Raw genomic sequence first — 26,720 nt, forward strand, 5'->3', positions numbered from 1 at the left:
ATGTGAAGATGGAGGCAGAGAATGAAGTGCTGTGTTCACAAGACCAAAAGTCAGCAACCACCAGAAGCTGGAAAAGGTAAGGAATGGAATTTCCCCTAGAGCCTCTGGCTGGAGAGCCTTGCCAACACCTTGATTTCAGACTCTGGCCTCCAGAACCATGAGAGAATAAATTTCTGTTTTCTTAGCCACCAAATTTGTGATAATTTATTACTCCAACCTCAGGGAACCAATACATGACCTCATAGAGTACTACAAATGGGAATAATAGTACTGCCAACATTGTAGGTTTGCTATGAAGATTAAATGAATTCAATGAGTTAATATTCATAAAGCTCTTGGAAGGGTGTTTGTTACCTAGTAAGCACTATTGAAGTGCTTAGTGAAGTTTTACAAAAAAGAACTGAGGTCAATGGTTGATGATGACATTACTTTTCTGGATCATGATTGGTGGGCTGGACACCATAATATTGAAGCCTCCTGTTATTAGATTACAGAATTGAAAACATAATCATGACGCGGTGAAAAGGTTGAGAAGAGTGGACTCTGCAAGGATTCTTTCGAGCCCAAATGTTCAATAAAAAGAACCCTTCAATTCTCTATATTTGAGTCCTTGGTTTTCTATTAGTTGTCTCTACAACCCCTTAATCCCTAAGTGCAATATAGAACAGAATGTAGGAACCACAGGAGAAAATCACTTTCATTGCCTCCGTTGGAAGCCTAAAATTCCGCGAGGACCCCAGAATGCAGAATTCCCATGCCTATTCCTCGCACCTATGTCCCACCTGCAGAAAACTACAATTCCCAGAAGGCTTTGGTTCCCGTGGGGGGGGGAACGGACCTCGAAAGGGGCGGAGTCTAAAAGGTCGTTGGCCTATTCCATTGTCCGAAGCGGGAAGGATTGCTGGGACGTAGTTTGGAAGGAAACCGCCTTCCGATTGGCTGTACTTAGCCAGGCCGGCGTCCTGCGCGTGGTTGGCACTGGCACAGGGAGATCTGGCTGTCGCGGGCCGGCGCTCAAACTTCCCGGGCCTGGAGCGCGGGGCCTGCCGGGAAAGCACCGGACGGTTGTCACCTGCCCGGTGGCAGCCTCGGGTGGGCTCCGAGATGCAGAGCACAGACCTGGGCAACAAGGAGAGCGGCAAGATATGGCACCGCAAGCCATCCCCGGCCGCTCGGGACGGGTAAAGGCCGAGGCGGGAGGGCACTGGCTGTGCAGGGGGTGGAGGCCGGCGAGGGGCCGGTCCTCGCTTTTGGAGAGGCGTTGGAGGGGCTGTTGGAGAGGATCGCTGGAAGGGGTGCAAGGGGGAGAGGGAGTGCGGCGGGGAGGGAGGGGAGGTTTGGGTTCTGGCTCTGATCTGCCCGGGATGCCTGGCTTGGGTGACTTGAGGAGGTGCAGACCCTTCCCAGTCCGGGGTCCAGGGTGTGACCAGGATGAGCCTGGAGCAGGAGACAGGTGGTCCTCGGAAACTCGTGGGAGCATTTGCGCTCCTGGTGATGCCAGGACTCGGCCTGCCTAAATCACCATAGCATCCTACGGCATTCCTGGTAGATGCTCAGTAAGACCTGGTTAGCTACTGCAGCTGGAAAAGAACTCAAGGTGAGGGTGAAGGAGAACAGTGCATTTCCACCCCTTCCAAATGCCGCAGCTTGACCATCCTCCAGTCCTCGTCTGCATTCAGGCAAGCATTCATTCATCGGCTGTTTAGTGAGCACCTACGATGTGCCCAGATTCCAAGCGCTGAGACAGTAATAGAACAAACAAACGTCCGGTTCTCTGGAGTTTACATTTTAGCTTGTTTAGTGGTAGGGGTGCAGGATTCACATTCTACAAGGCAGGTCAGCCTTCTAGTAAGGCCAGCGCTTCTGCTTCTGCTCCTTTTTTCTTAATAGACCTTTTCTTCTTCTTTTTAAAAAAATATATTTTTATTCATTTCAGAGAGGAAGGAAGAGGGAGAGAGAGATAGAAACATCCATGATGAGAGAGAATCATGGATTGGCTGCCCCCTGCACGCTCCCCACTGGGGATTGAGCCCGCAACCTGGGCATGTGCCCTTGACCGGAATTGAACCTGGGACCCTTCAGTCTGCAGGTCAATGCTCTATCCACTGAGCCAAACCGGCTAGGGCTTCTTCTTCTTTTTTTGACAGTTTAGGTTCACAGCAAAATTGAGAAGAAGGTACAGATTTCCCCTATACCGCCTGCCCCCACGCATGCATAGCCTTCCCAATAGGTGTCCATAGCCCCCACCAGAGTGGTACATTTGTTGTAGTGGATGAACCTACATTGACACATCATTATCACCCAGAGTCCACGGTTTACATTAAGATTCACTCTGGGTGTTGTACATTCTATGGGTTTGGACAAATGTATAATGACATGTATCCACCATCATAAAACCATACAGAATATTCTCACTGCCCTGAAAATCCTCTGTGCTCTGCCTCTTTATCCCTCCCCTCCCAGCCCTGCTTTTCATTCTGTTCCTAAATGTCTGTCCTGTTTAAGGCTCAGCCTCTCCTGTGTGATTTCAATGGTATCCTTTGCCCCAAAGTGATGCCATCTTGGTTCCAGTTGCCACACTGGTTGATCTTCTTGCTTCTAATTCCCTAGGATTTCCTGGACTTTGTTTCATCACTTGAGTTTGTGTTTCAATGTGTTTCTTGTTCTTGTAATTTTTCTGTTGATCCTTGGGTTGCTCCTCTACAAAGCAACAGACTTTTCAGTGCCAACTCTGCGTGCCTGAGCAGCACAGTGCTAGTCGTACCAGCAGCTTGTGATTTGTAGAAAACTCATTGTTTTTATCATGTCTGCTGCTTACTATAGCAATTTAAATCCAAAATACATTCTCTTATATCCTGTTGTTGTCTATCGATCACAATTTATAAATCTGTTCCTGTGTGCATCTATTTTTTTAAATGTGTCTTTACCACTAAGTTCCATGAGGGCAGTACCCATGTCTATCGATTACTCTTAGTTCCTGGCCTATTCAGTGTCTGAGCCATAGTGACTTGTCAGGTGTTTGATGACTAAATGAACAATAGCTACTTTGGTGAGTAACTTTCTGAACCGTTTTCAGAAATCATTGTAGGATTGCTTCCAGGAGAGGAGAAACAGCAGCAATAGTAGGAGAGGGAAGAATGGGTAGGCAAACAACTTCAAAATTAGTGAATTATGCTATAAAAGCCATATTTTTCATAATAACAAGTAGTGCCTGACATAGAATTTAAATGTGTGTGTGTGTGTTTGGTATTTTTTTGCAGAATTATAGTGAACATCATTCATACCACCTCTGATTACCTTCCCAAAGTTCTGCGATTTTTGAATGTGGCTTTTGATAGCTCAGGTGATTGCTTAATTGCTGGGGATCATCAAGGAAATATCTATGGTTTTGACTTGCCTGGAAACAGGTGAGTGATACTTTAATATTTGCCTTGTTTAATGTTATCAAATCACTGACTTTCGGTACCTGCTATTACTTATTCATCCAGGAAGATTTATTAAGTTCTTACTGTGTTTCAGGTGCCTTGAAAAACACTGTTTTAATGCTGATGGAAGAAAGTGGGGAAGGATAGAAAGATAATACGGTTATATATTTGAGAGGATTAAATAAAGTTCTGGTTTTAACAGTATCTCTAGTAGTTTGTTTTTCCTTAAATTTAAAGATTTATTATTGCCAATTTGTCAGTAAATGTCTGGTGCTTCATTCGGCAATTTAGAAAGAACACAATATCTTGGTACATTGTGTCAGAACGCTAGATTTAGGGATCTTAAAGAATTGATCCTCCCTCTTCTTCCTCCTCTTCTCTCCCTTTGCTGAACGACTTAGTGACTTAGTACAAAAGCAATTAAGTGAGACTCATCAAGGGAGGCATTCAAGCAGTGGGGGCAGTTGGGAGGGAGACCTGCGACTGCCCAGCCAAAGTTAGAAGGTGTCTGCATGGGGGACAGGGCAATCATGAGAAAGATAGGGGCGTTGATCAAATGAGTATATTGAGGATAATGGGGGCCAGGTTTCTAATTCTTGGAAAGGAAGGAAACTAGAATGAGCCTATGGCACTGGGTTGCAATTTGATATATCTATGCAAACTCTGGTTTTGAATATCCTATCTAATAAAAGAGTAATATGCAAATTGACCACCACTCCAACACACAAGATGGCCGCCCCCATGTGGTCAAAGATGGTTGCCCCCATGTGGACACAAGATGTCCTCCACAAGATGGCCAGCAGGAGAGGGCAGTTATGGGTGATCAGGCCAGCAGGGGAGGACAGTTGGGAGGGACCAGGCTTGAAGGGGAGGGCAGTTGTTGGGGACCAGGCCTGCAGGGGTGGGCAGTTAAGGGTGACCGGGCTGGCAGAGGAGGGCAGTTAGGGGTGACCCAGGCCTGCAGGGGAGGGCAGTTAGGGGCGACCAGGCCGGCAAGGGAGGACAGTTAAGGGCGACCAGGCCTGCAGGGGAGGACAGTTAGGGGCAATTGAGCCAGCAGGGGAGCAGTTAGGTGTCGATCAGGCTGGCAGGGGAGTGGTTAGGGGGTGATCAGTCTGGCAGGCAGAAGCTGTTAGGAGCACTCAGGCAGGCAGGCAGGCGAGCGGTTGGGAGCCAGCAATCCTGGATTGTGAGAGGGATGTCCCACTGCCTGTTTAGGCCTGATTGGTGGGATCGGGCCTAAACGGGCAGTCGGGCATCCCTCAAGGGGTTCCAGTTTGGAGAGGGTGCAGGCTGGGCTGAGGGACACCCCCCTCCCCATGCATGAATTTCATGCACCAGGCCTCTAGTATAGATATAGAAATAGAGGTGTGTGTACGAGCAAATGAGTGAATGATATTTACATATACTTCTTAGCTTTGTCCATTCATAGAACCTGGGCCTCCCCTGCTTAACAAAGAACATGTTCAGTTCTTCTTTTCTAAATACCACATCTGCTGAAAGGATTCAAGGATTCTTGCAGAAATGACCACTTTCAGGATGAAGGCAGGCAAAGTACATGATCCTGGAACTTTTTGTAGCTAGAAAGAAGGAATTTTTAAAAAATAATGGGAATGTTTCACAAGGACATAAATGTCAGCTTGAAGGAGTTCCCTCAGGCCATATTGTAAACAATTTGAGTATCAAAATAAATAATGATAGTAATGGCTCATAACTCATTGAATAAAATAGAAATCCAGGCATTTGTGCTGCACTCAACAAACAGTTTAATGAGAGCAGATATTTGCATAGTCAGAAAGTACTTCCTGCAAAATATTTATTAATTTCAGAGGAAAGGGGGTAATTTTACAGTGAAGAAGGCTGCTAAACACCACCTGGTCAAATGATTACAGTTAAATTAATAGTGGGACAAATCAAAACTTGTGTGCTACCTGATTAGATACAGTAAAGAGCATACAGTGTCACCTCTGTGATATTCCGTTCCAAGGACATGTAACCGGAATCTAATCTGTTGAATCACCAGGCAAAGGTAATTTAAGGGCATTGTATTACAAGACTGGCCTGTAATCTTCACAAGGGTCAAGGCCATGAAAGTTGTGGAAAGACTGAAGACCTATTCCAGATAGAGGGAAGCTAGACCCATGACAAGTAAAGGCATGAATCTGAATTGGCCCTTTTTGTAAAGGACATTATTGGGACAACTGGAAAATTGAATGGGGTCTGAGGATTAGATGGTGGTAATATATAAACGTAATTTTCTGATTTTGATGGTTGTATTGTGATCACACAGGAGAATTTCCTTGTTTGTAGTGAACATGATCTCAGTAACTTATTTTCAAAAAGCTCAAGAAAAGAAGAGGTCATCTGTGATTTATTTATCTAGATAGAAGTCTGTTATTCATGTTTCTCCTCATTACCCAAAATGTAATGGTTACAGTTCTCCCACCCTTTACTCTTGCCTAACCTACCCTGCCAATTCCGGGTCTTAAATCAACACAACTGTCTCTCCTTTGCTCCCACTGCTAAATGAAATAAAAATAAGTGTTGATTGGCTACATTACAGAATAATGAATGCTTCATTTGCTTCTCTTGTTATTTACTTCTCCTATCCTCCTTCGAGTATTTGTTTTTGTTGCTAATCCTCATCGGAGGATATTTTTCCATTGATTTTTAGAGAGAGTGGACGGTAGGGGGAGACACAGAGAGAGAGAAACATTGATGTGTCTGACACATTGATTGGTTGCCTCCTCCATGGCAGGTCACAGGGTATTGAGGCATGTGCCCTTGACTGATATCGAACCTAGGACCCTTCAGTCCACAGGCCAACACTCTATCCACTGAGCCAAAGAGCCTAGAGGCTTTCAAACCTTTATCAATTTCCTTGTGTTGGACCCTACTCTTATTTTGACTGTTGCCGTCAAGCTTCCCTTCCACCTCCCCAACAGCAGCCTCAAATATATCTGCAAGTTCAACCATCTGCACCTCTTTGTCACTTTATTCATAAAAGTAGGTGATCCTAATTTCTTCCAGGGAATTAGGAAAGAAGCAATGGCACTCTAATCTCTGTCCTCTATAGCCACTCCCGGGTCATGAGGTCCTCTCTTTTGTTTTGTCCACATCCCTGTTCTCTGCTGTAAATACAGCAGAGCAGAGGAGTAAGTGGCAGAGCTGACATCTGGCCTGATTCTAAAATCCACTATGCTGGGCTTCCTCACAACCTTCCCAATTGCCTAATCCAGTGGTTTCTACCATTTTTCTTTTAGTAAATGCTCTTTTCTTCCCTCCTCCCTGAATTTTTTTCCTGATGCTTCTAGGTACAACTTTTTCCTGATTTTTCTACCTCTTTATTTTTTTCCGTGTTTTGCTGACCTTTCTTCCCTTTATTGTCGTGCTACTTTGGGATCTGTCCTTGGCCTGCTTCCTTCCATACTCCAGGTTTTTCTTTGATAATCTCACCACCACCAAGCCTCCGGCCTAACTCAGCTGCCATGGAAATACGGGTAACTCAGACCTGCTTCTGCCACCACTGGGCAGCTTCCAGGCCGGCTGCCGTGCAGCCACTGGCCGCATGGAGCTCTTGAGCCCCTGGAAGGTGGCTAGTCCAAATTGAGATGTGTTGTTCGTGTAAGACATGCACTGGGCTTTTAAGACTTTGGATGAAAAAAAAAAAAAATGTAGAGTATCTCAATTTTTAATTAATTGTTGAAATATCATTTCAACATAGTGAATTAAGTAAAATATATTAAGATTCATTTGACTGTTTCTTTTTACTTTTTTAATGTGGCATCTAAAAAATTTAAATTATACATGTGGCCTACGTTGTATTTCTTTTGGACAAAGCAGCTCTGAATGTTTTGCAAGGGCCTTAATTTCCACATGTTTAAAATCCAACTTATTTTTTCCTGTCCCCAAACTTGTTCATCTTTTGCCCAAGCTTGAAAATGTATTTTTTTTGTAGATTAAACTCTAGCTTTGTGCCAAGTACTCTGCTAAGCACTTAACATATGATTTCATTTAGTCATTGTATAGTTAATCATCACGATAACCTTATGAGATATCTGTTCTCATCTTCATGTACACGTGAAGCATTCCTGCTTTCTCCCTCGTCACCCATGTTAGGGGGTCACTGAGCCTCTCTCCACTTGACTTCTGACACCTCTTTTGTTTGTTCTTTCACTTTATACTCATAACTCTGGTTGAGATTCTCTGTAGCGGCTTTCTCAGTGAGCACTTCTTCCTTGTCCCTCGATCCATGTGTCATTGCTGCCAGAATCATCTTTCTAAAAGACATGCCTGATCCTAATTCTGCTGGCTTCCTGCTGTGTAAGTAAAATCCAGACTGCTTTACATGCCATTTAGCTCTCTTCATAATCTATTTTTGGCCTGGGTTTCATTTTCTTCATTTCTAAGGACTCCTCCAACATAAAATTGATGGTTATTGGAAGAATGTCTGATACTAATGCAGTCATCTCTTAATAGGTTTAATCTTGTTCAGCGAACAGCACAAGCTTGCACAGCTCTGGCCTTTAATCTTCATAGGAAGTCTGAATTCCTTGTGGCGTTAGCTGATTATTCTATTAAATGTTTCGATACAGGTAAGAAGTCCTCCTATTTGTCTTTTGAAGCAGGGTAAAATATAGACTGGAGTCCTGCAAGGGGTCTGTGGGAGCAGTCCCCAAAAGCCATCCCTCACTAGCCACAGGTTCAGGGGCCCCAGGGCCATCCTCGTCAGATCAGCTGGCTGTATACTCAGGGTTTCCCACAAGTACCCTCTGGTTTGATAATTCACTAGGATGATTCACAGAACTCAGGAAAGCACTATGCTTATGATTATAGTTTTAATGTAGCAAAAGGATAGAAATTAGACCCAGCCAAAGAAGGAAGCATAGGGTGGAATCTGAGAAGGTTCCATTGTCCTCCAGGATGAATTACGCTCTCAGCTTCAATGTGTGGCCATCCCCACTGAGTTTTGCCAAACCAAGAAATTCACCCAAGTTTTGACGTCCAGAGTTTATATTGAGGCTTCGTTGTGTAGGCATGATTGATTGGGTTATTGCCCTCCTGGATGAACTCGGTTTTCATCCTTTCATCCTCTCTATGGAGGTCAGGCTGATATGTGGCCCAAAGCCCCAACCTTCTAATCACTCACATGTTTGGTCCTTCTGGTATGGCCGACCTCCACTTTGAGGTTCTCTCCTTAGCACAAACCGTCAGCTGTTGTTGTCTGAATAACAAAGACATTCCTATCGCTGGGGAGGTCCCAGGGGTTTAGAGGGTGCCTCCCCAGAGCCTGGATAAAGACTATACCTCCCTTTGAAGGCCAAATTCCAAATACACAGGACAGAATAATACTTTTTTAACATAACCTATATATTTTATACAACATTTTTTATAGTGTAGAGTTCTATAAACTGAATCTCTTATTCTTACTTAAGAAAAAAGGTATCTCAACTGTATTTTTTTCTTGTTATTAAAGTAATTGATGTGTTATATTTAAGACAATATATAAACTATAATAATAATAATAATAATAGTGATAGCTGACACTCAGTGTTTACTCTTTGTTCTATGACTTGATACATGTTAATTAATTTTAATCACCATAATAACCCACGAAGTTTGGTACTTCTTATCCCCATTTTGCAAATGAGGAAATGAGGCACAGAAGTAACGTGACCCAGGCCCCACAGTTTCTAAGTGGAAGAGCCAGGATTCCCAATCTGGTAGTCTAGCTGCAGGGTCCCTGCAGTTCTTCACCAGGACACACGCTAGAGAAAAAGCAGCGGTCTTCAGTGATGCCCGGAGACACGGGTTTTGTAATGTGACCTAGCTTTCCAGTCTGTTTTCATGCATACACCTTTTCTACATTCTGACAAACATGATCATCTATCGATACTGTTTTGTGCAATCATTTTCTTACCTCAAAAATTCATACATATATTTGACATCATTTACCAAATATTCTATCTACTCTGTTGATATTTGCACAACCAGATTTAACCTATTACCTATTGATGGACTTTAAACTGTTCCCAGTTTTTGTTGTTACCAACACTGCTGTCACAGAAATTCTGAAAAACTAAGTCTTTATGCTTCTCTGCGATTGCTTTTCTTATATTCTACTCTGTTCTTCTGTCTTAGTTCCATCTTTTTATAGTTTCTTCAGTCTTATTGATACCCCCCCACCATGAGGCCCCTTTGTTAGATATTGTCTTCACCTCTCCAACTACCTCCCTCTGTTTCACTACCAAGTCCTGCATCTTTGAAGCATCCATCAATGGATTCTGATTCTTGCTCCCCCAACTCCATGCTACTGAGACTTCTATCTCCAAGGTCATGAGTAACTTCTGATTGTTTAAATCCTCTTTAAACTCTCATTCTACTTCTCAGTAGCATTTAATAGTTTGGTGACTTTAAGAGTCTTAGTTTTCATACTTTTCTTTTGGTTTTTCCCCTGCCTTTCTGACAGCTTCTATAGTAGTCTCTCTCCTGGCTTCTTATACTAGTAGCAGCTCCTAGACTTTGGATTTTTGACTCAATTAAAAAGAAAAAGTAGAAGAACCCACATACGTTGTCAACTTTTAGTTTTGCTAATTGACATCTTTCTGGAGGGAAAAAAAACCTGATTAAAAGATGCTTACCATAGGAAACTTGGAGACACAAAATGTAAAGATAAAATAAAGATCACTTATGATTTTACTACCCACTGATAACTATCATGAACAGTTTTTGACTGTTTTCTCTGCCTGTATGTCACACACGCATGCACATGTGCACACACATGTACCTCAGAATCAATTTTTCAAATCATATTCATTATCTCTTCTCCCCACACTGCTAAACCTGTTCCTCCTTATGTATTTCTCACGTTAGTTAGTAGTATGACCATCTGTTTACATAACTAGGACACTGGAGTCTTAACTCCTCTTTCATCTCCAGATATCCATTTGATCACAAAGTCCTTTGATTTTTCTCCTTCATAGCTCTTGAATTTGTCCTTTCTGTATCACCACATTCTTAGTATAGACTCTCCTTATCTCCTTCCTGGGTTGTTACAGCAGCAAAGAAATTAGTCGTTTTGTCTAATCTCTTCCCCTGTCCAATAGATCCACCAGGTATATCAAAATGCTCTTCCTCAAACACAGATCGGGTATAGCACTCTCTATCATGAGACTATTCCTCACAAGAGAAAGCCTGAGCTCCCCAGCACACGGGAGGCTTTTCTTAAACCCTTTTTGGCCTCATCCTCATGCCTCCATGATACATATACATGTTACTAACATGTCCTATAGTGTGTGTTTTATTACCGAGACACAGGCTTCCATTTTTGTAGATTAATGGAGGTGCCTCATAATACCTAGTCATCAGTTGAATTCGTTCTTGGATGATATATAGTGTTTTACCCATTTTAGTGTAACCATTTTACTTTTTTCCACAGTCACCAAGGAGCTGGTTAGCTGGATGAGAGGACATGAGTCATCGGTGTTTTCAATCTCTGTGCACGCATCAGGGAGGTACGCCATCACTACTTCTTCTGATACGGCACAGCTCTGGGACCTGGATACCTTTCAGAGAAAAAGAAAGCTGAATATTCTCCAGTCTGTGGGTATACAAAAGGTCAGTGAGGGGGGCCATCTTGGTCTATTGTGTTTCTCAGGCTAGTTTCTTGGCCAACAGGATTTACAGATGATTTAAGGGTAATGATGCATTTGTCCCACATACCAGTGTTTTTGTAACTCAACAACAAGCAAAGCAAAGTGGCCTATAGAATTGAAGATGTTGCCTATGGCTACAGCTTATTCCTTACTGAGCTTTTTTTCTTATTTAAAAAAATTATTATTATAGTATATAACTTCAACTTTAGCAAGTTGATAGATATTTAGCTGACTGGTTTTGTTTTAGGTTTTAACCCCCCAACATTCTGTTATGAAACTTTTCAAACATATAGTAGATTTGTAAGAATTTCACAGTGAGCACATGTACACCCCCATCTAGATTCTATCATTGACATGTTCCTATGCTAGACTTCCCTTTATTTATTTTGTGGGGTTTTTAAAATATATTTTTGTTGATTTCAGAGAGGAAAGGAGAGGGAGAGACAGAAAGAGAGACCGGGACATCAATGATGAGAGAGAACTGTGGATCGGCTGCCTCCTGCACACCCATACTGGGGATCAACCCCACAACCCGGGCATGTGCCCTGATCAGGAATCAAACTGTGACCTCCTGGTTCACAGGTCAATGCTCAACCACTGAGCCACACCAGCAGGGCTAGAAATCCTGTTATGTTACTAAACCATAGTATGGTTCTAACCATTTTTCTGTCCCTCTATTAGTAATTTGTCTTTTTTGTTCATTTTAAAGTATATATGCCCATGAATACTTAAGCGTTCAGTATGTTTTGATGTAATATATATATATATACAATATATATGTATATATATATATATATATAAAATGAAATACACAAATCTTAAGTATTCATTTGTTAAGTGTTGACACATGCACACACCTTTGTAATCTGTGCAGACCTATCATTACCATCTTCCCAGAAAGGTCCATGCTATCTCTTCCCAGATAAGCACTGCCCTGAAGCTTCTCCAGCGTGGATTAGTTCTGTCCTAAAATTTCACATAAATAGTCAATAATTATACGTGTAAAGCTTTTTTCATTCTGCATAATGTTTTTGAGATTTATCTAAGTTGTATGTATCAGTAGTTTGTTCCTCTTTATTGCTGATCAATATTCTGTTGTATACATATATCACCTTTTAAAAAAAATCCATTTCTTTTGCTTTTAAGGTTTAATTTTTTTATTTGATTAGCTTAATACTATTTTCAGGTTTGTCTCGGTCTCCCGTGTGATTAATTATTTTGCTTCAAGTTGTGTTATACATGCAGTATTTCTTTTAAGTTCTCTGGTATTAACATGAGCAGGTAGCAGTTCATGTCAACCAAAAATTTATTTTACAGTCTCCATGGAGATTCCAAAGTTCTTTAATTTTTTGCCTTTGATAATTAAAGAAAGATCAAAGTTGTAGCCAGCGTATTCATCGGGGATTTAGGCCAAATGTCTTAGTAAGTTGTTTCTTTAATTGCTTTAGTACTTAAATTGAATTTTAAATTCTAAAGAAGAGAGCTTTGGGAGTTGAACCCACAATGGAAACAGTTATAAAACAATGACACAAAAACCATCTGTTCTTTTTACCATGAAATTAAAATTAGTATACACTGGATATTTGTCAATTTTAACCTTGCTCAGACATTTAGACATTTTAGTTTAAAAAATAGGACTCAAATGTTAGTGATATGAGAATAAAATTAAGTGTAGGAAAGTATGTATAGTATGCAGTATTCATGTAAATATATTGTTCCAAAATAAAGCAGCATAGTCTATCAGTTACCAGCCAACTTTTTCTTTTCTCAGAAGACCAGCCAGTAAATATTTTTGGTTCTCAAGGCCAAGAGAAAAATGGAGGATATTATTTGTGTACTTATATAAGCATCTATAATTTAAAAATGTCAAGACCATTCTTAGCTGCTGGGCTATACAAAAACCTGAGGTGGGCCAGATGTTGACATTCCTGGTTTATTCTGCTGAAAATAGGGAATAATTGTAAAGCAAGACTTTTATTCTTATCAAACTGTATTTTTATTCCAGTTTCTGATTCTACATTTTAAGTAGAACTTTTGTGATTTTTTTTTTTTAATGGCACATGATGACAGATGATGCTGTGGGTCTCATTTTATGAGGGCTCTTTTAATCTGAAACAGTCTTCCACCATTTTCTTTTTTTTTTTTTTTAATATATTTTTATTGATTTTTTACAGAGAGGAAGGAAGAGGGATAGGTAGCTAGAAACATCGATGAGAGAGAAACATCGATCAGCTGCCTCCTGCACACCCCCTGCTGGGGATGTGCCCGCAACCAAGGTACATGCCCTTGACCGGAATCGAACCTGGGACCCTTCAGTCTGCAGGCCGACGCTCTATCCACTGAGCCAAACCGGTTTCGGCCTTCCACCATTTTCACTTTATATAACATCAATTTTTTTCTGAGTGAGAGACCAGGCTAATTGTCTTAGAAAATGCCCCATATTCTGGCTTCGTCTTACTGTTTTATCATTGATCATTTAACTCAATCTCTCACCTCTGTTTCTTATAAACTAGAAGTATAAAGGCATGAGTAGATTCATGTCAAACATTTTTGACAAGCTATTTCTCTAATGTGTATAAGATGAAAATAGTAATAATACCTTACGGTTGGCTTCAGGATTGCATGTGATCATCTGTGCAAGGCACTCAGTACAATGCTTATTGTATAGTAAGTGCTTAGTAAAAGTTAGCTGCAGCTGCTACTGTTTCTATTATTGCTGTTATTATTATCTATAATTATTGTTATCTGTTATTTAGTTCCATTATGGGATTATACAATTAAATATCTTAAAAAGCTGTAAAGTGACTATATAGAAACATCTATGATGATAGAGAATCATTGATCAGCTGCCTCCTGCACACCCCACACTGGGGATCGAGCCCACAACCTAGGCATGTGCCCTGACCAGGAATCGAACTGTGACCTCCTAGTTCCTAGGTTGACGCTCAGCCACTGAGCTACATCGGCCGGACTATTTTTTTAAAAACACATTATAAATAGATGCACATTCCTTATTAGTAATTCAAAAAGCAAAAAGTTGTTTAATAACTCCCTTGATGGCAAAATCTGATCTGACTTGAATTCGTCTGGCAGCAGAGCCTGGACTGAATAGACATGAGGCTGAAAGATTAATGTTTTTGAGTATGGGGCATTGCTCCAGTTCACTTAGGGGTTCCACATAAATTTATAGAATATGCATCATATTGCTTTTCTCATGTCAGAAGTAATTCTGAATTCTGAAACACACCTGGCCCCAAGCGTTTCAGATAGAGAACTATGGACCTTAGATTTCAAATGTTCTTAAAGAACCTACCACTCCAACAGCTTTCCACTGATTTTTGTACCTAGCAGTAGCAGTAATTAATACTAATAGTAATAGATACCAGTTATTGAGTTCTTACTATGTACTTAGCACTTTGTTCTTTTTAAGCTTAAATAATCCTAAACATTATCCTCATTATACAAATAGGGAAACTGATGTTCAGAAACATTAAGTAACTTGTCAGGTGTCACACAGCTTATAGAGGAGTTGCAGTTTGAATCAAAGCCTGTTTTACTCCAAAGTCATTCATTCTTTCAGGTAAACCAGTTAGTTACACCTCTTCATATTAGTAAATTTTTATTCTTTTGCTGATGCTTGGAGCTAGGTTATTTAGCTCTTTATTTGGGTTTTGGAGTAAACCCTGGGGTTTCTGATTTCTGTGGTTCAGTATATATCAGAAAAGATTTAATGATGGATATTAGAAAATATTTAATAAAGAGTATATTACTGAAGTTAACTTAATCTCTGTATATATAATAGGCGCTCACTAAAATTGCTGCTGAATTATACATTTGGCCTTAACTTGCTCTTATGACTAGCCTGTACTCTTTAAACTTGGATAAAAGCTCACATACCTCTCAAAAATGGATTTGAAAAGCATAGGATTGTCATCTTTTATAAGAAAAAAACCACAGCCTCATCCTTGTGCATTTGTTAGTGCTTTTACAGTTATTTTTCTAAGCTTTTTATGCTTGTCAAGAGATGACACTATCTAAATAGTGGCATGATTCATTAGGAACAATTTTATAATCATTAAACTCTGGCAATTAAAATCACAGATCTAGTAATGAATAATCATGTAGGCAATAATTTATCACAGCTAGTCCCCTAAAATAGCAGCTGATGCTCATTAACTTTTAAGCTTTTGCTTCTCTCAGTAGGAATAAATTTATTACTTTTCTAGAAAAATGTTGCTAGTTATAATAAAAATCTTGTCACTTTTTTTTAACATATTGTATGAATTTTTTTATATATTGTCCCTTTTTTTGACATTGGTTTTGAAACCATCTTTTAATGCATCCATTATAGAGTACACTATATTCATTACAGATTCTTTCTAAATGGCCCTTATATTATAAATGCCTTCCTGAATCTTTTGGCAAGAGATCTCCCAGAGGTTGTCTGACAAAGTGAGCCAAAGACAACACTGAGGGGCTGGATCAGGCAGGGGCAGACGTTGAGTGGGCATTTTTATTACGTCTTGTTAACATGAATCCCGAGTAGGCTTTTTTATTTAACCAGTATTTTCCATAGTGCATTATTATGTATGTGTGTATTAACGTGTGTTTCTTAGCACTGTTTATTATTGAAAAAAGATACTATTATATGTATATGAGAAAAACGAAGTGTATGACAATAGCCTGCAACTTTTGTTGAGAAAATGATGGCTTACAATTCCCTGAAATTCTTGTATAATATTACTATTAGAATCACTTCTTAACTGTACGTATATAATAAGCTGGGTGACAATAACACAAATTGGAGTCAAGGTTGCAGAAGTATTTCAGGAAGAGCCTTATTAACCCACTATTTTTGTAACACTGGGAAAAGCCATCGTAGTTTTGGTGTTTCCCCTAGACAGTCATTCTGGCTTGCTGTCTGTCATGACTGTGACAATAGCTGTATCCAGATTCTAAATACTCAAGGGACACTCCAATCCACTGTTAAAAGACACTGAACACTTCACCTCCAAAGAATGCAGCATTCCAAGAGAAACAGGCTTCCTTCTGACACTAGTAACATTGCAAAGGTGTGTGACAACCCGGGGATTGGAATGAGAGGCCAGGACTTCCTAAAGGTGCTCTCCTGCCTCATTGAGTCCCACTGCTCTTTTTCCAACACGGAAACAGTCATATATTTAAAAATAATAATAAAGCTTTAAAGACACATCTGTAGAAACAAAGACAAAATGTGTTCAAATATAAAGTGTAATAATAAGCTATATAGCTAAGGAGGCTCTTCTAGATTGGAATCAAAGAATAAATAGCTGGAGATGTAACCAAGTTTCAAACCATGTGAAATGTCTCAAGCCATTTGAGGGGATTTATTTTGAGAGGAAGGGCAGGAATATTTTGTCCTTAATGCCATTGGTTTCTTCCATTTTCTTTCCCTCCCTCCCTCCCTCCCTCCGTCCCTCCCTCCCTCCCTCCCTCCCTTCCTTCCTCCCTTCTTTCCTTCCTTCCTTCCCTCTCTTTGTGTGTTTTACACAGATGACACACAAAATTATATTTGAGGCCATTGAAACTTGAGAAATTAATAAAATGATATTTTCAACTTAGCTATCAATTTTAGTCTTACTTGTCCATTAAGTAAATTAAATCTCTTAAAAAATATGATCATGTATTTGTTTTCAACTTTTAACATTTTTTATAAGTAATGCTCAACAAACATTTATCTTAAAGCACTTTGCTGATTTTCCCCCCAAAGGATTAACTTTTAAAAATATATTGACTAGTTCAGAAGAGATATGTACTTTTAAGGCTGTTGAGATATGCTGTACAGTATTTTTAACCAGTTTTGACTACCAGCAGCAGTGTGTGACAATGCCCTTTTCCAGTGCTTTCACCATTTATTATGTTTAACATTTATCAGTAGTTAGTATTTAATGTAGTGTTTATGTTAAGTATATAGTTTGTAAATATAATACATATGTGAGTATATGTATAGTTGTGTATATATATGTGGGTATTATTTTTAAATAAATTTGATTCACATAAAATGATATTTTGTTATTTTCATTTGAATCTCTTCTAAGGTTAAATACTTTTTAATTGGTAAACTTAGTATTTTATGAATTGCCTAATCATTATAGTCACCTATTTTTTATTTAAAGGATTTTACCTTTTCTTTTTAATTTATAATGGTATGTGAAATATCAGTATTATCCCCTTTTATATATTGTGAATGTATTTTTCTCTAGTTCAAGAAGAAATAATTTTTAAAAATGTTTGGCTAATTGTATAATTTTAAATTTAAGGAGGGCTATATGATCCTTATCTGACAATGACTTTTTTTCTCCATCTTTAGGTTTTCTTTCTACCATTAAGTAATACCATCCTCAGCTGCTTTAAAGATAATTCCATCTTTGCCTGGGAATGTGATACGCTTTTTTGTAAATATCAATTGCCAGCTCCACCTGAAAGCTCTAGTATACTGTACAAAGTGTTTGCTGTGACCAGGTAATGTGCATTTTAAGACACTGAGAATTTTTAAGAAATTTAACTTTCAGCCAAAACCGGTTTGGCTCAGTGTCGGCCTGCGCACTGAAAGGTCCCAGGTTCAATTCTGGTCAAGGGCATGTACCTTGGTTGAGGGCACATTCCCAGTAGGGGGTGTGCAGGAGGCAGCTGATCGATGTTTCTCTCTCATCAATGTTTCTAACTCTCTATCTCTCTCCCTTCCTCTCTGTAAAAAATCAATAAAATATATTTAAAAATTAAAAAAAAAAGAAATTTAACTTTCAGTAAAATTTTATAAATTTTCATTCAGTATCTTACTGTCGTGTGAGAAAAGTTTCCTTCAAACTTAGATACAGTCTGTAGAACTTGTTTTACTTTATTGTGGAAAATTTCCAATATGCACAAAAATGTAAAAAGTACATGGAGTCCTAATTACAATACTTTCATTAGCTATAATCATCATCAGCTAATAGGTACTTTTTTTTTTTAATCTATAACTCCACCTACTGCTTCTCTACTGCATTGTCTTAAAGCAAAGCCCAAGCATATCATTTCAGCCATAACTATTTCAGTGAGTATTTTTAAAGGATAAGGGCACTTGCTGAATAACTAGAGTCAGGCGCAGCTCTCCTCCTTCCCCAGCTCTGCAATGCCACTCATTGCATGGTTCTTTAGAGAATTGCTCAGCTGAGATCGGGCTCATTTGTTTGTTTGCCTTCCTCCAGACCAGGGGTAGGGAATGTCCAGCCCACGGGCCATATAAGGCCCTCAAAATCATTTGGTCCGGCCCTGCCAAGGCATTAGGGGTGAGTTAATTAAATGTTTGACCAAATATAGCAGGCCAATTTTTAAGTTGATAATTTTGTATGGCCCGTGAATGATGTTATAAAAATATCCAAATGGCCCTTGGCAGAAAAAGGTTCCCCACCCCCGTTAGACTGAAAATCCCTTCAGAGCAGGGTCTTACATGTCTGTTCGCTACTGTGTCCCTGGCATCTGGCATGAGACCTGGCTGATTGATAGTGGACACTTAACAAGCCTGGTGAATGAATGAGCAGCAACCTTGCAAATCAATACAGCTAATTCTTTTTGTACTTTATAAACACAAAGTAGCTTTGTTTGAGCAGGAAAACGTTTGGGGTTTTTGGTTTTTCATATAGCAATGCTGTACCAATTCTGTATAGTCATATGTGAAATGTAGAAAGTGGTAACTGACTGAGAGTATGAGATAAAATCTAAATGTTACTCCAAAACCCCCAATTAAGTCATCAAACAAATATTTATTAAGCTGGTTTCTTAGCACAATACGTAAAACAAAAAATGTATACTGTAAACATGAGCTTTCCCTATGGTTTTCACTGGGTGCATGGGACCATTTAAATTAATAAAAATAAAATTAAGAATTAATTTCCTTAGAAGCACTAGCCACATGTAAGTTTTCAATCACATGTGGGTTGTAGTGACCATATTGGACAGCAAGGATGCAGAACCTTTCCATCATCATATTGGATCAAACTGGACAGTGCCACTGTGAACAATTCAGCTAGTCTTACTTTCTCCCCTTTTTATTACCTAGAGATGGCCGAGTCCTGGCCGCTGGAGGCAAATCAAACCATCTTCATTTGTGGTGCTTAGAAGCAAAACAGCTATTTAGAATTATCCAGATGCCTACTAAAGTTCGAGCCATTCGCCACCTAGAATTTCTTCCTGATAGTTTTGATGCTGGTTCTAACCAGGTTGGTAACATAACGCAGGGCATTCTCTGTGTTGAGAAGGATCATACCAATTTCTGAACTGTAATAGCCCTCTCGTTTAACTTGTACCCTGATTGTTACAAGGATTTGAAATTGCTAATATATTGTTGAGAAGAGTCTAAAATTGAAAAAGAATTTTTTAATCTTAGGTTTTGTATGTTACTGGCAATGTACTCTTTTTCTAAAGGGTACCTTTTCATTTATTTTTCCTAAGATCAGTGTATTTTAATTTCATGCCCTACTTCATAGTCTACAGGATGCTTTCACGTGTTATTTTTTATTTGAACCTTAAATTCTTTGAGCATGGGCAAGGAAGTTATTCTCACCATTCTACAGATCATGACACTGAAGCATAGAAACTTAAATGACCCATCAACACTCCTGTTGGTTGGAATGATTAAAGGTGAGACTAGAGCTACAATTTTCTCACTTCGTTGAACAGTGTTTTATCGACCATAATTGCTTACCTCAATCCTATGAAACATGTTTCTTTGCATCTTGCCTTAGTATACAAAGTGCTTTTCCCACCCCACCCCCAACACACATCTTTTTTTCTTTTTAATAGTTGAGTATAGTCTGACCTTAACTTTAAAAAAATATTTATTAAAAAATGTTTAAACTACAGTTTATATTCTATATTGTTTTGTATTAGTTTCAGTTATATAGCATAATTGTTAGACAATCATATACTTTACAAAGCATTCCCCTGATATTTCTAGTACCCAACGTGCATCATAGATAGCTATTATAATATTATTGACTATATACTTCCTATGCTGTACTTCACATTCCTGTCACTATTTTTAACTTCCATTAATTTTTTTGTTTTAAATTGATTATCTTGGGTCTTACACTTTAACAAATTTTTGTATATGCCCATGATGTGTGTGTGTGTGTGTGTGTATGTGTGTGTGTGTGTATGTATATGTATCATGTGCATGTTTATTATATCTTAAATTTTTAAAATTTTATTTATTATTGTTTATAGTATTACAGATGTCTCCTGTTTTTCCCCCCACACCCCCCTCCACCCAGCTCCACCCTTAAGTTTTTTAACAGGTAACACAGTCACAGGGTTATAAACATAAAAATGTATATAGGCAGACAGTGAAACCTTTTCCTCCTCCCTCTCTCCCATTTGCCCAGTTATTCACTCTCCATACCCACTGTTGTTAGAGTTTTTTGTTTTTCCCACTTTTTCTAGAGCTGTGCACCTTGCTTTTCTTCACTTAATTTACCTTGAAGATAATTCTATGTCACTGCAGAACTTCATATTTTATAGTGTTCCACAACTTTTTAACCAGTCTTATTAGTGGGCACTTCACCATTTTGTTTTTTTAGTTCTTTTCTTTTACAAATAATACTTCACTGAATACCTTTTTGCATGCAACATCCACACAGCCTGTCTGTAGGACAAAATCCCAGAATTGAAATAGTGGTATCAGGTGTATGTGCTCTGTAAATGTGATAGGTGTCCTCTGGAGAGGCTGCATCAGCTGTGAATGAGGGGGTTTCCTATAACCTGACCAACAGAGGACATGCTTTTTAGAGTGACCCCTTCAAACTGCTCCCAACCACCTCCAAACTGTGGTCTTCCATAGTTGCTTACTCATTTCTAGTATGTTTTTAATTTTCAAAATATGAGTTAAAATCTTACTTACCCTTAAAAGACTAGCTTTCCTCTTACCTCTCCACTATTCTTGCAACTCAGAAACTTTCCACGTTCCCCAAATGTTAGTTATAGCAGCTGAAAGCACGTAGACCTGGGGAGCCTCACAGAGGCCCAGGCGTGTGGGAGCAGCAGGATGGATGTTAGCTTTGATCAAACTGTGGGGACAGTGAAGGAATACACAGGTTCCGCCCGCCTCACCTCCCACCGCCAGCGTGGAGACCAAAGTGAAGAACTGTCTCATCTCCTGTGTTCCCTTTGTAGGGATTAGTGGCGATCTCCTGCCTGCCCGTGGGAAGGGGGATCTGGAGGCGACCTTTCTAGATAGTTCCCCAGGGCGGGCTCTGGCTTGTTCTGAGCAAAGCCAGGCTTCTCTGGACCTGAAGAGGCAAATCTCCATGAGCCAGAATTAGGGATTTGAAAATATATAATCATCCTCTGTGAATATGATCTCCAACTGTCCTCCTCTAAAAAAAATACATATATAAGTACGCACACGTACATACGTCTGTGTGTGTGTGTGTGTAGTTTGGCTTTCAGACTTTTGACTTGACTTGGTTTCTCTCTACTGTTAGGCTCTAGGAGTGCTAAGTCAAGATGGTATTATGAGATTCATCAATATACAGACTTGTAAACTTCTCTTTGAAATTGGGAGCCTTGACGAAGGAATCAGCTCATCGGTAATTAGCCCACATGGACGGTACATAGCATGTGTTATGGAAAATGGAAGTCTGAACATATACTCAGTTCAAGCTTTAACACAAGAAATAAATAAGGTATGTTATCAAGTAAATAATATCAATATTTTTAATTGAATTTTAGAGAGAGGAAGGGAGAGGGATAGAGAGATAGAAACAGCGATGAGAGAAAAACTTCATCAATTGGCTGCCTCCTGCATGCCCCCTATTGGGGATTGAGCCCACAACTCAGGCATGTGTCCTGACTGTGAATGAAACCAGTTAACTCTTGGCTTCTGGGTTGATGCTCAACCACTGAGCTACACTGGCCAGGCAATAACACCAATTTTTTAAAAAAACTTACATGTTTCATCAAAAATAAAATCTTTATGCTACAACCTTCTAACTTCCTTGGACCTTATCCATTTTTCTGGATATATTTTCTTTCACTCCCAAAGCCGTATCTCCAGACTTGATCTCTCACTTATCCTCCATTCCTAAACGTCTGTCTTTCTCAAGGGCATCAGTCTGGTGTCCCTGTCCCATGCAAGGTGCCCCACATAACCTGCTCCCCAAAGGAGGCCTTTGGTTCCAGTCTCTGTTTCTGTCTCACTCTTCCTTCTAGAAACCTTGGAGCACTGTGACTGTTCCTATTCCGTTATTTCCTAAATCTAGTCAATACTAAGTCATTAATTTCTTAAGTTTGAAATACGTATATGTGTGCTGCCTGTCGTCCATCCATGTTAGCCACCCTTGCATTGGTCTTCATTAACTGCTCTTGAATAACAGTAATTTAAGCAGATACACCAAAACTCTGAGCCCTCACTGCCTGCCACTGCCCATCAGTTTCCCTCAGGGAAAATTCACTTTTGCCCAAAGAACATTAGGGGGCTTTTCTCAGCATTGTAGAGGCCAATGTCTAACTGCCTTCCTGCTGCAAATGATCACCATGCCACTAACCTTATCACAGAATGCAAAACATGGATTGTAGTCTGTGATTTAAGGCCAGCTTTCATGGAATTATTAAATTCTATGTGTTGTTGTTAATCATGGGTCTTCATGTGCATTCTTCAAAGGAATTTGGCAGAAATTTGCTTGAATTATTAGTCAACAAGGAAACATTCTTGGATATCTTATTTACACTTTGTCTGAAAAATAATCATCTATATTAAGGCTCATTATTAAATTAATCAAAACAAATTTTGTAAATCGCATGTTAACAGGTCTATTTTCCAAGGAGAGCTACTAGATATTTTTTCCCCCTTTAGCCACCTCCTCCTCTAGTGAAAGTGATCGAAGATTTGCCTAGACGTAAACTGACTTCTGGTGATCTTAAGATGAAAGTAACATCAGGAAGAGTACAGCGGCCAGCAAAATCAACGGAAAGCAAAATACAGACCAGAATATTAAAGCAAGACCTGACTTGCCATTTTGAAAATAAAGAGGTAAGAACATATCATGATTAAACTTCTGTTCGTCGTGACTGCCGTAGACAAGGCTCATGCTTTCTAGGCCATCATCACTCTTCCCTCTCTTAGAAAGTGAAAGAAGCCAAAACCGGTTTGGCTCAGTGGATAGAGCGTAGGTCTGTGGACTGGAAGGTCCCGGGTTCGATTCCGGTCAAGGGCATGTATATTGGTTGCGGGCACATCCCCCGGTGGGGGGTGTGCAGGAGGCAGCTGGTCGATGTCTCTCTCTCATCAATGTTTCTGGCTCTCTATCCCTCTCCCTTCCTCTCTGTGAAAAATCAATAAAATATATATATTTTTTTAAAAAGTGAAAGAAGATAATATGAAGAGAAGAAAGTTATATAACTAAAATAATATGCTTAAAATTTTTTAATATAAAATGAACACATGCTTCTGCTTTTGTAAAAGTCAAACCGTATAGAATTGCACCATCTAATATCCTAGCCACTTGTGGCTGACGAGTACTTGAGACGTGGCTAGTCTGCGCTGAGATGTACTGTACATGTGAAACACACATCAGGTATTGAAAACTTATGTGGACAAAAGAATGTAGCATCTTAATAATTAATAACTTTATGCTGATTATATGTTGAAATTATAACATTTTTATTATATTCAGTTAAATAATATATATTATTAAACTTAATTTTACCTGCTTTTTACTTTTCTACTGTGGTTCGTAGAAAGTTTTAGGTGACATTTGTGACTTGCGTTATCTGTTAGACAGTGATGGTACAGAAGGTTATAAAGGGAAAACTAAAAGCACACTTTCTTCCTCCCTGTTCCCTAGCTCACTCTTCGTCTCACTCCCCAGAGGCTACTGTTGTTAATAGTTGTTGACGTCCTTTCTGAAGTTTTCTGTGCATATATAAGCATATGTATATATATCTGCATATATTATTTTTAATTTTTTTACAGCAATGTAATCTTACTTCAGCACTGTTCTATAACTTGCTTTTATCACTTAACAGATTGAATATCTGTTTATATTAGCACATATAGGCTACAATGTTTAAACAATATTTGCATAGTACTGCATTATGGATGTACTTTAATTGATCTAACTGGGACTCTGCTGGCTGGCACTTAGGTTGTATTGTCAGTCTTCTGTTAACACAATCTGTGGTGCAGTGAATATCTTTGTACAACTATATTTGAACATTTGCACAAATGTATCTGTAGAAGTAGATATTTTAAAGTCGGAGTGTGTGCATAAAAATTTTGATAGTAATAGCCAAATTATTCTATAAAAAGTATGTACCAATTTGTCTTGAGATGATCTGTTAGTGTGTGTGTGTGTGTGTGTGTGTGTGAAAGAGAGAGAGAGAGAGAGAGAGAGAGAGAGAGAGAGAAAGTCCAATGACAAAAATATTTCTTACCATGCTTGTGTTGTAAAGCCACTGTGGGCTAGTTTACCGTTTCAGTTTTATGATTATGTTGTTTATTGATATTTTTTCTTTATAGAATGAATTGTCAGATGGATTAAATAAAAAACGTTTACAAATCTTATTAAAAGGCTATGGTGAATATCCAACAAAATACAGGTAAAATTGAAATTCTTTCATGTTAAATCGGTTTTACCCCCCAGTTTTTTCATTGTAAAAAATTACATTTTCAGCCCTAGCCGGTTTGGCTCAGTGGATTGAGCGTCGGCCTGTGGACTGAAGGGTCCTGGGTTCGATTCTGGTCAAGGGCACATGCCGAGGTTGCGGGCTCGATCCCCAGTGGTGGGTGTGCAGGAGTCAGCCGGTCAATGATTCTCTCTTATCATTGACGTTTCTATTTCTCTCTCTCTCTCTCTTTCCCTCCCTTCCTCTCTGAAATCAATAAATATATATATTTTTTCAGAGAAAAAAATTACATTTTCATTTCAGAATGTTCATCTGGCGCTCTCTGCTGCAGTTGCCTGAAAATCATACTGCATTTAGTAGCTTGATCGATAAAGGTGTTCACGTGGCATTTCTCAACCTTCAGAGGCAATACCCCATCAAAAGTAGGAAACTACTCAGAGTATTACAGAGGTATGTTCAGTATATTGCAGCAATGTGAATCTCCTCCAAAATGTGTATCCTATACAAATGGGAAAATGGTAATTTTATAGTAGAAAAACTCAGCAAACACTACCTTAACCAAGCACTCAAGTTTAAAATCGCCAGTGATAAAGCCCATCACTATATTATACGTTGCTTTTGTGGAATTCTTGCCAAAAATGTATAACCTCTGTCTAATCATGAGATTGTCCCCCAAGTTGAGGGACAATCAATGAAATTACTATCTGGTATTCCTCAAAATGTCAATGTCATAAAAGATGAGAGACGGAGGCACTCACACATTGAAAGAAGTTTTGGTGATGGTAACGGGATGTGAGCTAGACAATAGGGAGAGGGAATTTTCAGCAAATATGCTTTCTGTATCAAATTTGTTATTATGTAACTGTATTGTCTATTCAAATAAGTTTTAATAATCTGTTTTCTGGTCTTTATTTCCTTATTTTATTCACAGAACCCTATCTGCATTGGCGCACTGGTCTGCTATCTTTAGTGACACCCCGTATCTTCCACTCCTGGCATTTCCATTTGTGAAATTATTCCAGAACAACCAACTCATCTGTTTTGAAGTTGTTGCTACTCTTATAAGTAAGTAAATAAGCATTAATGAAACCAAGATTGAATTCTTGTACATTTTCCTGATGGCTTTGCACCTTTGCAACATTTAACAAGTCTAGTGTGAAACAATCAGATATAGAGCATAAAATAGCACAGCCATTTACACATACTAGTAAACTTCTCATTTACAAGAATACTTGGATAGTTGTATTTTAGAAGACACTGTTCTAGCTAATTGTTGGTAAGAAGGAAGCAGATGGGTTTCCTACTAAAAGTCACTTACTATTCCTAGGACGTAGTAAATATGTAAAGCATTTAGCACACAGAGCGGTTGTGGCAAGTGCTGGCTGCTACCTCTTTCTCATCATCCAAAGCTGACATTTGAGAACTTCCTGTGTGCCAGGTACCATCTCAGTGTTTTGTCTCTATTAACTCATTTAATCCTTACAACACTCTATGAGGTAGGTGGTTACTGTCCCCTTTCTGTAGATAAGGAAACAGGCACAGAGAGCTTAAGTTCCCAAGGTTAGGTCGATGGCAGAACAAGGATTGGACCAGGCAGGCAGAGCCTGTGGCCTGTATTCCCAGTCGTTGTGTTGACTGCTTTCCATCGTCCTCTACACTGAAAAGTGAGTCATTGTCTTCATGTTGGTTGATCAGATCAGTTGAACAATTGATAACTGGACTCAAATTATAGGTTGTTTTAACAAACATAACTAATCTTATATGTATTTTTAAATTACTTAGTGTTTTTCTTATACACAGAAGGGAGAAAGTAATTATAACAATAAAATTCTGAAAAGATCCAGGTGTACATATTGTGAATATTTCTCTTTACATTGTTTTTTGTTCATTTCATGACACTGTAGTTGCTTTGATAAGTTTTCACTGATCAATGAAGAAAATATAGGAAAATATACAAAAGAAAAGAAAATCTACCAATATTCTTTTCCCCCCAAGATAA

General features: G+C 39.1%; 1 protein-coding gene across 2 annotated transcripts in view; it reads left to right on the top strand.

Moving 5' to 3' along the window:
- Positions 1-1,034: 1,034 nt before the first annotated feature.
- The window catches only part of TBC1D31 (TBC1 domain family member 31), a 42,521-nt gene continuing 16,835 nt past the window's right edge, over positions 1,035-26,720 (top strand). For both annotated transcript variants that reach the window (XM_028147997.2, XM_008143350.3), the window contains exons 1-11: positions 1,035-1,181; positions 3,261-3,407; positions 7,905-8,020; positions 10,864-11,042; positions 17,430-17,581; positions 19,158-19,317; positions 21,580-21,780; positions 22,950-23,126; positions 24,615-24,694; positions 25,025-25,171; positions 25,653-25,786. In XM_028147997.2, coding sequence (XP_028003798.2) covers positions 1,105-1,181; positions 3,261-3,407; positions 7,905-8,020; positions 10,864-11,042; positions 17,430-17,581; positions 19,158-19,317; positions 21,580-21,780; positions 22,950-23,126; positions 24,615-24,694; positions 25,025-25,171; positions 25,653-25,786 — 1,570 coding nt within the window. In that variant the 5' untranslated portion in view covers positions 1,035-1,104. The remainder of the gene's footprint in view (positions 1,182-3,260; positions 3,408-7,904; positions 8,021-10,863; positions 11,043-17,429; positions 17,582-19,157; positions 19,318-21,579; positions 21,781-22,949; positions 23,127-24,614; positions 24,695-25,024; positions 25,172-25,652; positions 25,787-26,720) is intronic.

The sequence above is a fragment of the Eptesicus fuscus genome, chromosome 19 (genome assembly GCF_027574615.1).
Source record: "Eptesicus fuscus isolate TK198812 chromosome 19, DD_ASM_mEF_20220401, whole genome shotgun sequence".
Classification (NCBI taxonomy): domain Eukaryota; kingdom Metazoa; phylum Chordata; class Mammalia; order Chiroptera; family Vespertilionidae; genus Eptesicus; species Eptesicus fuscus.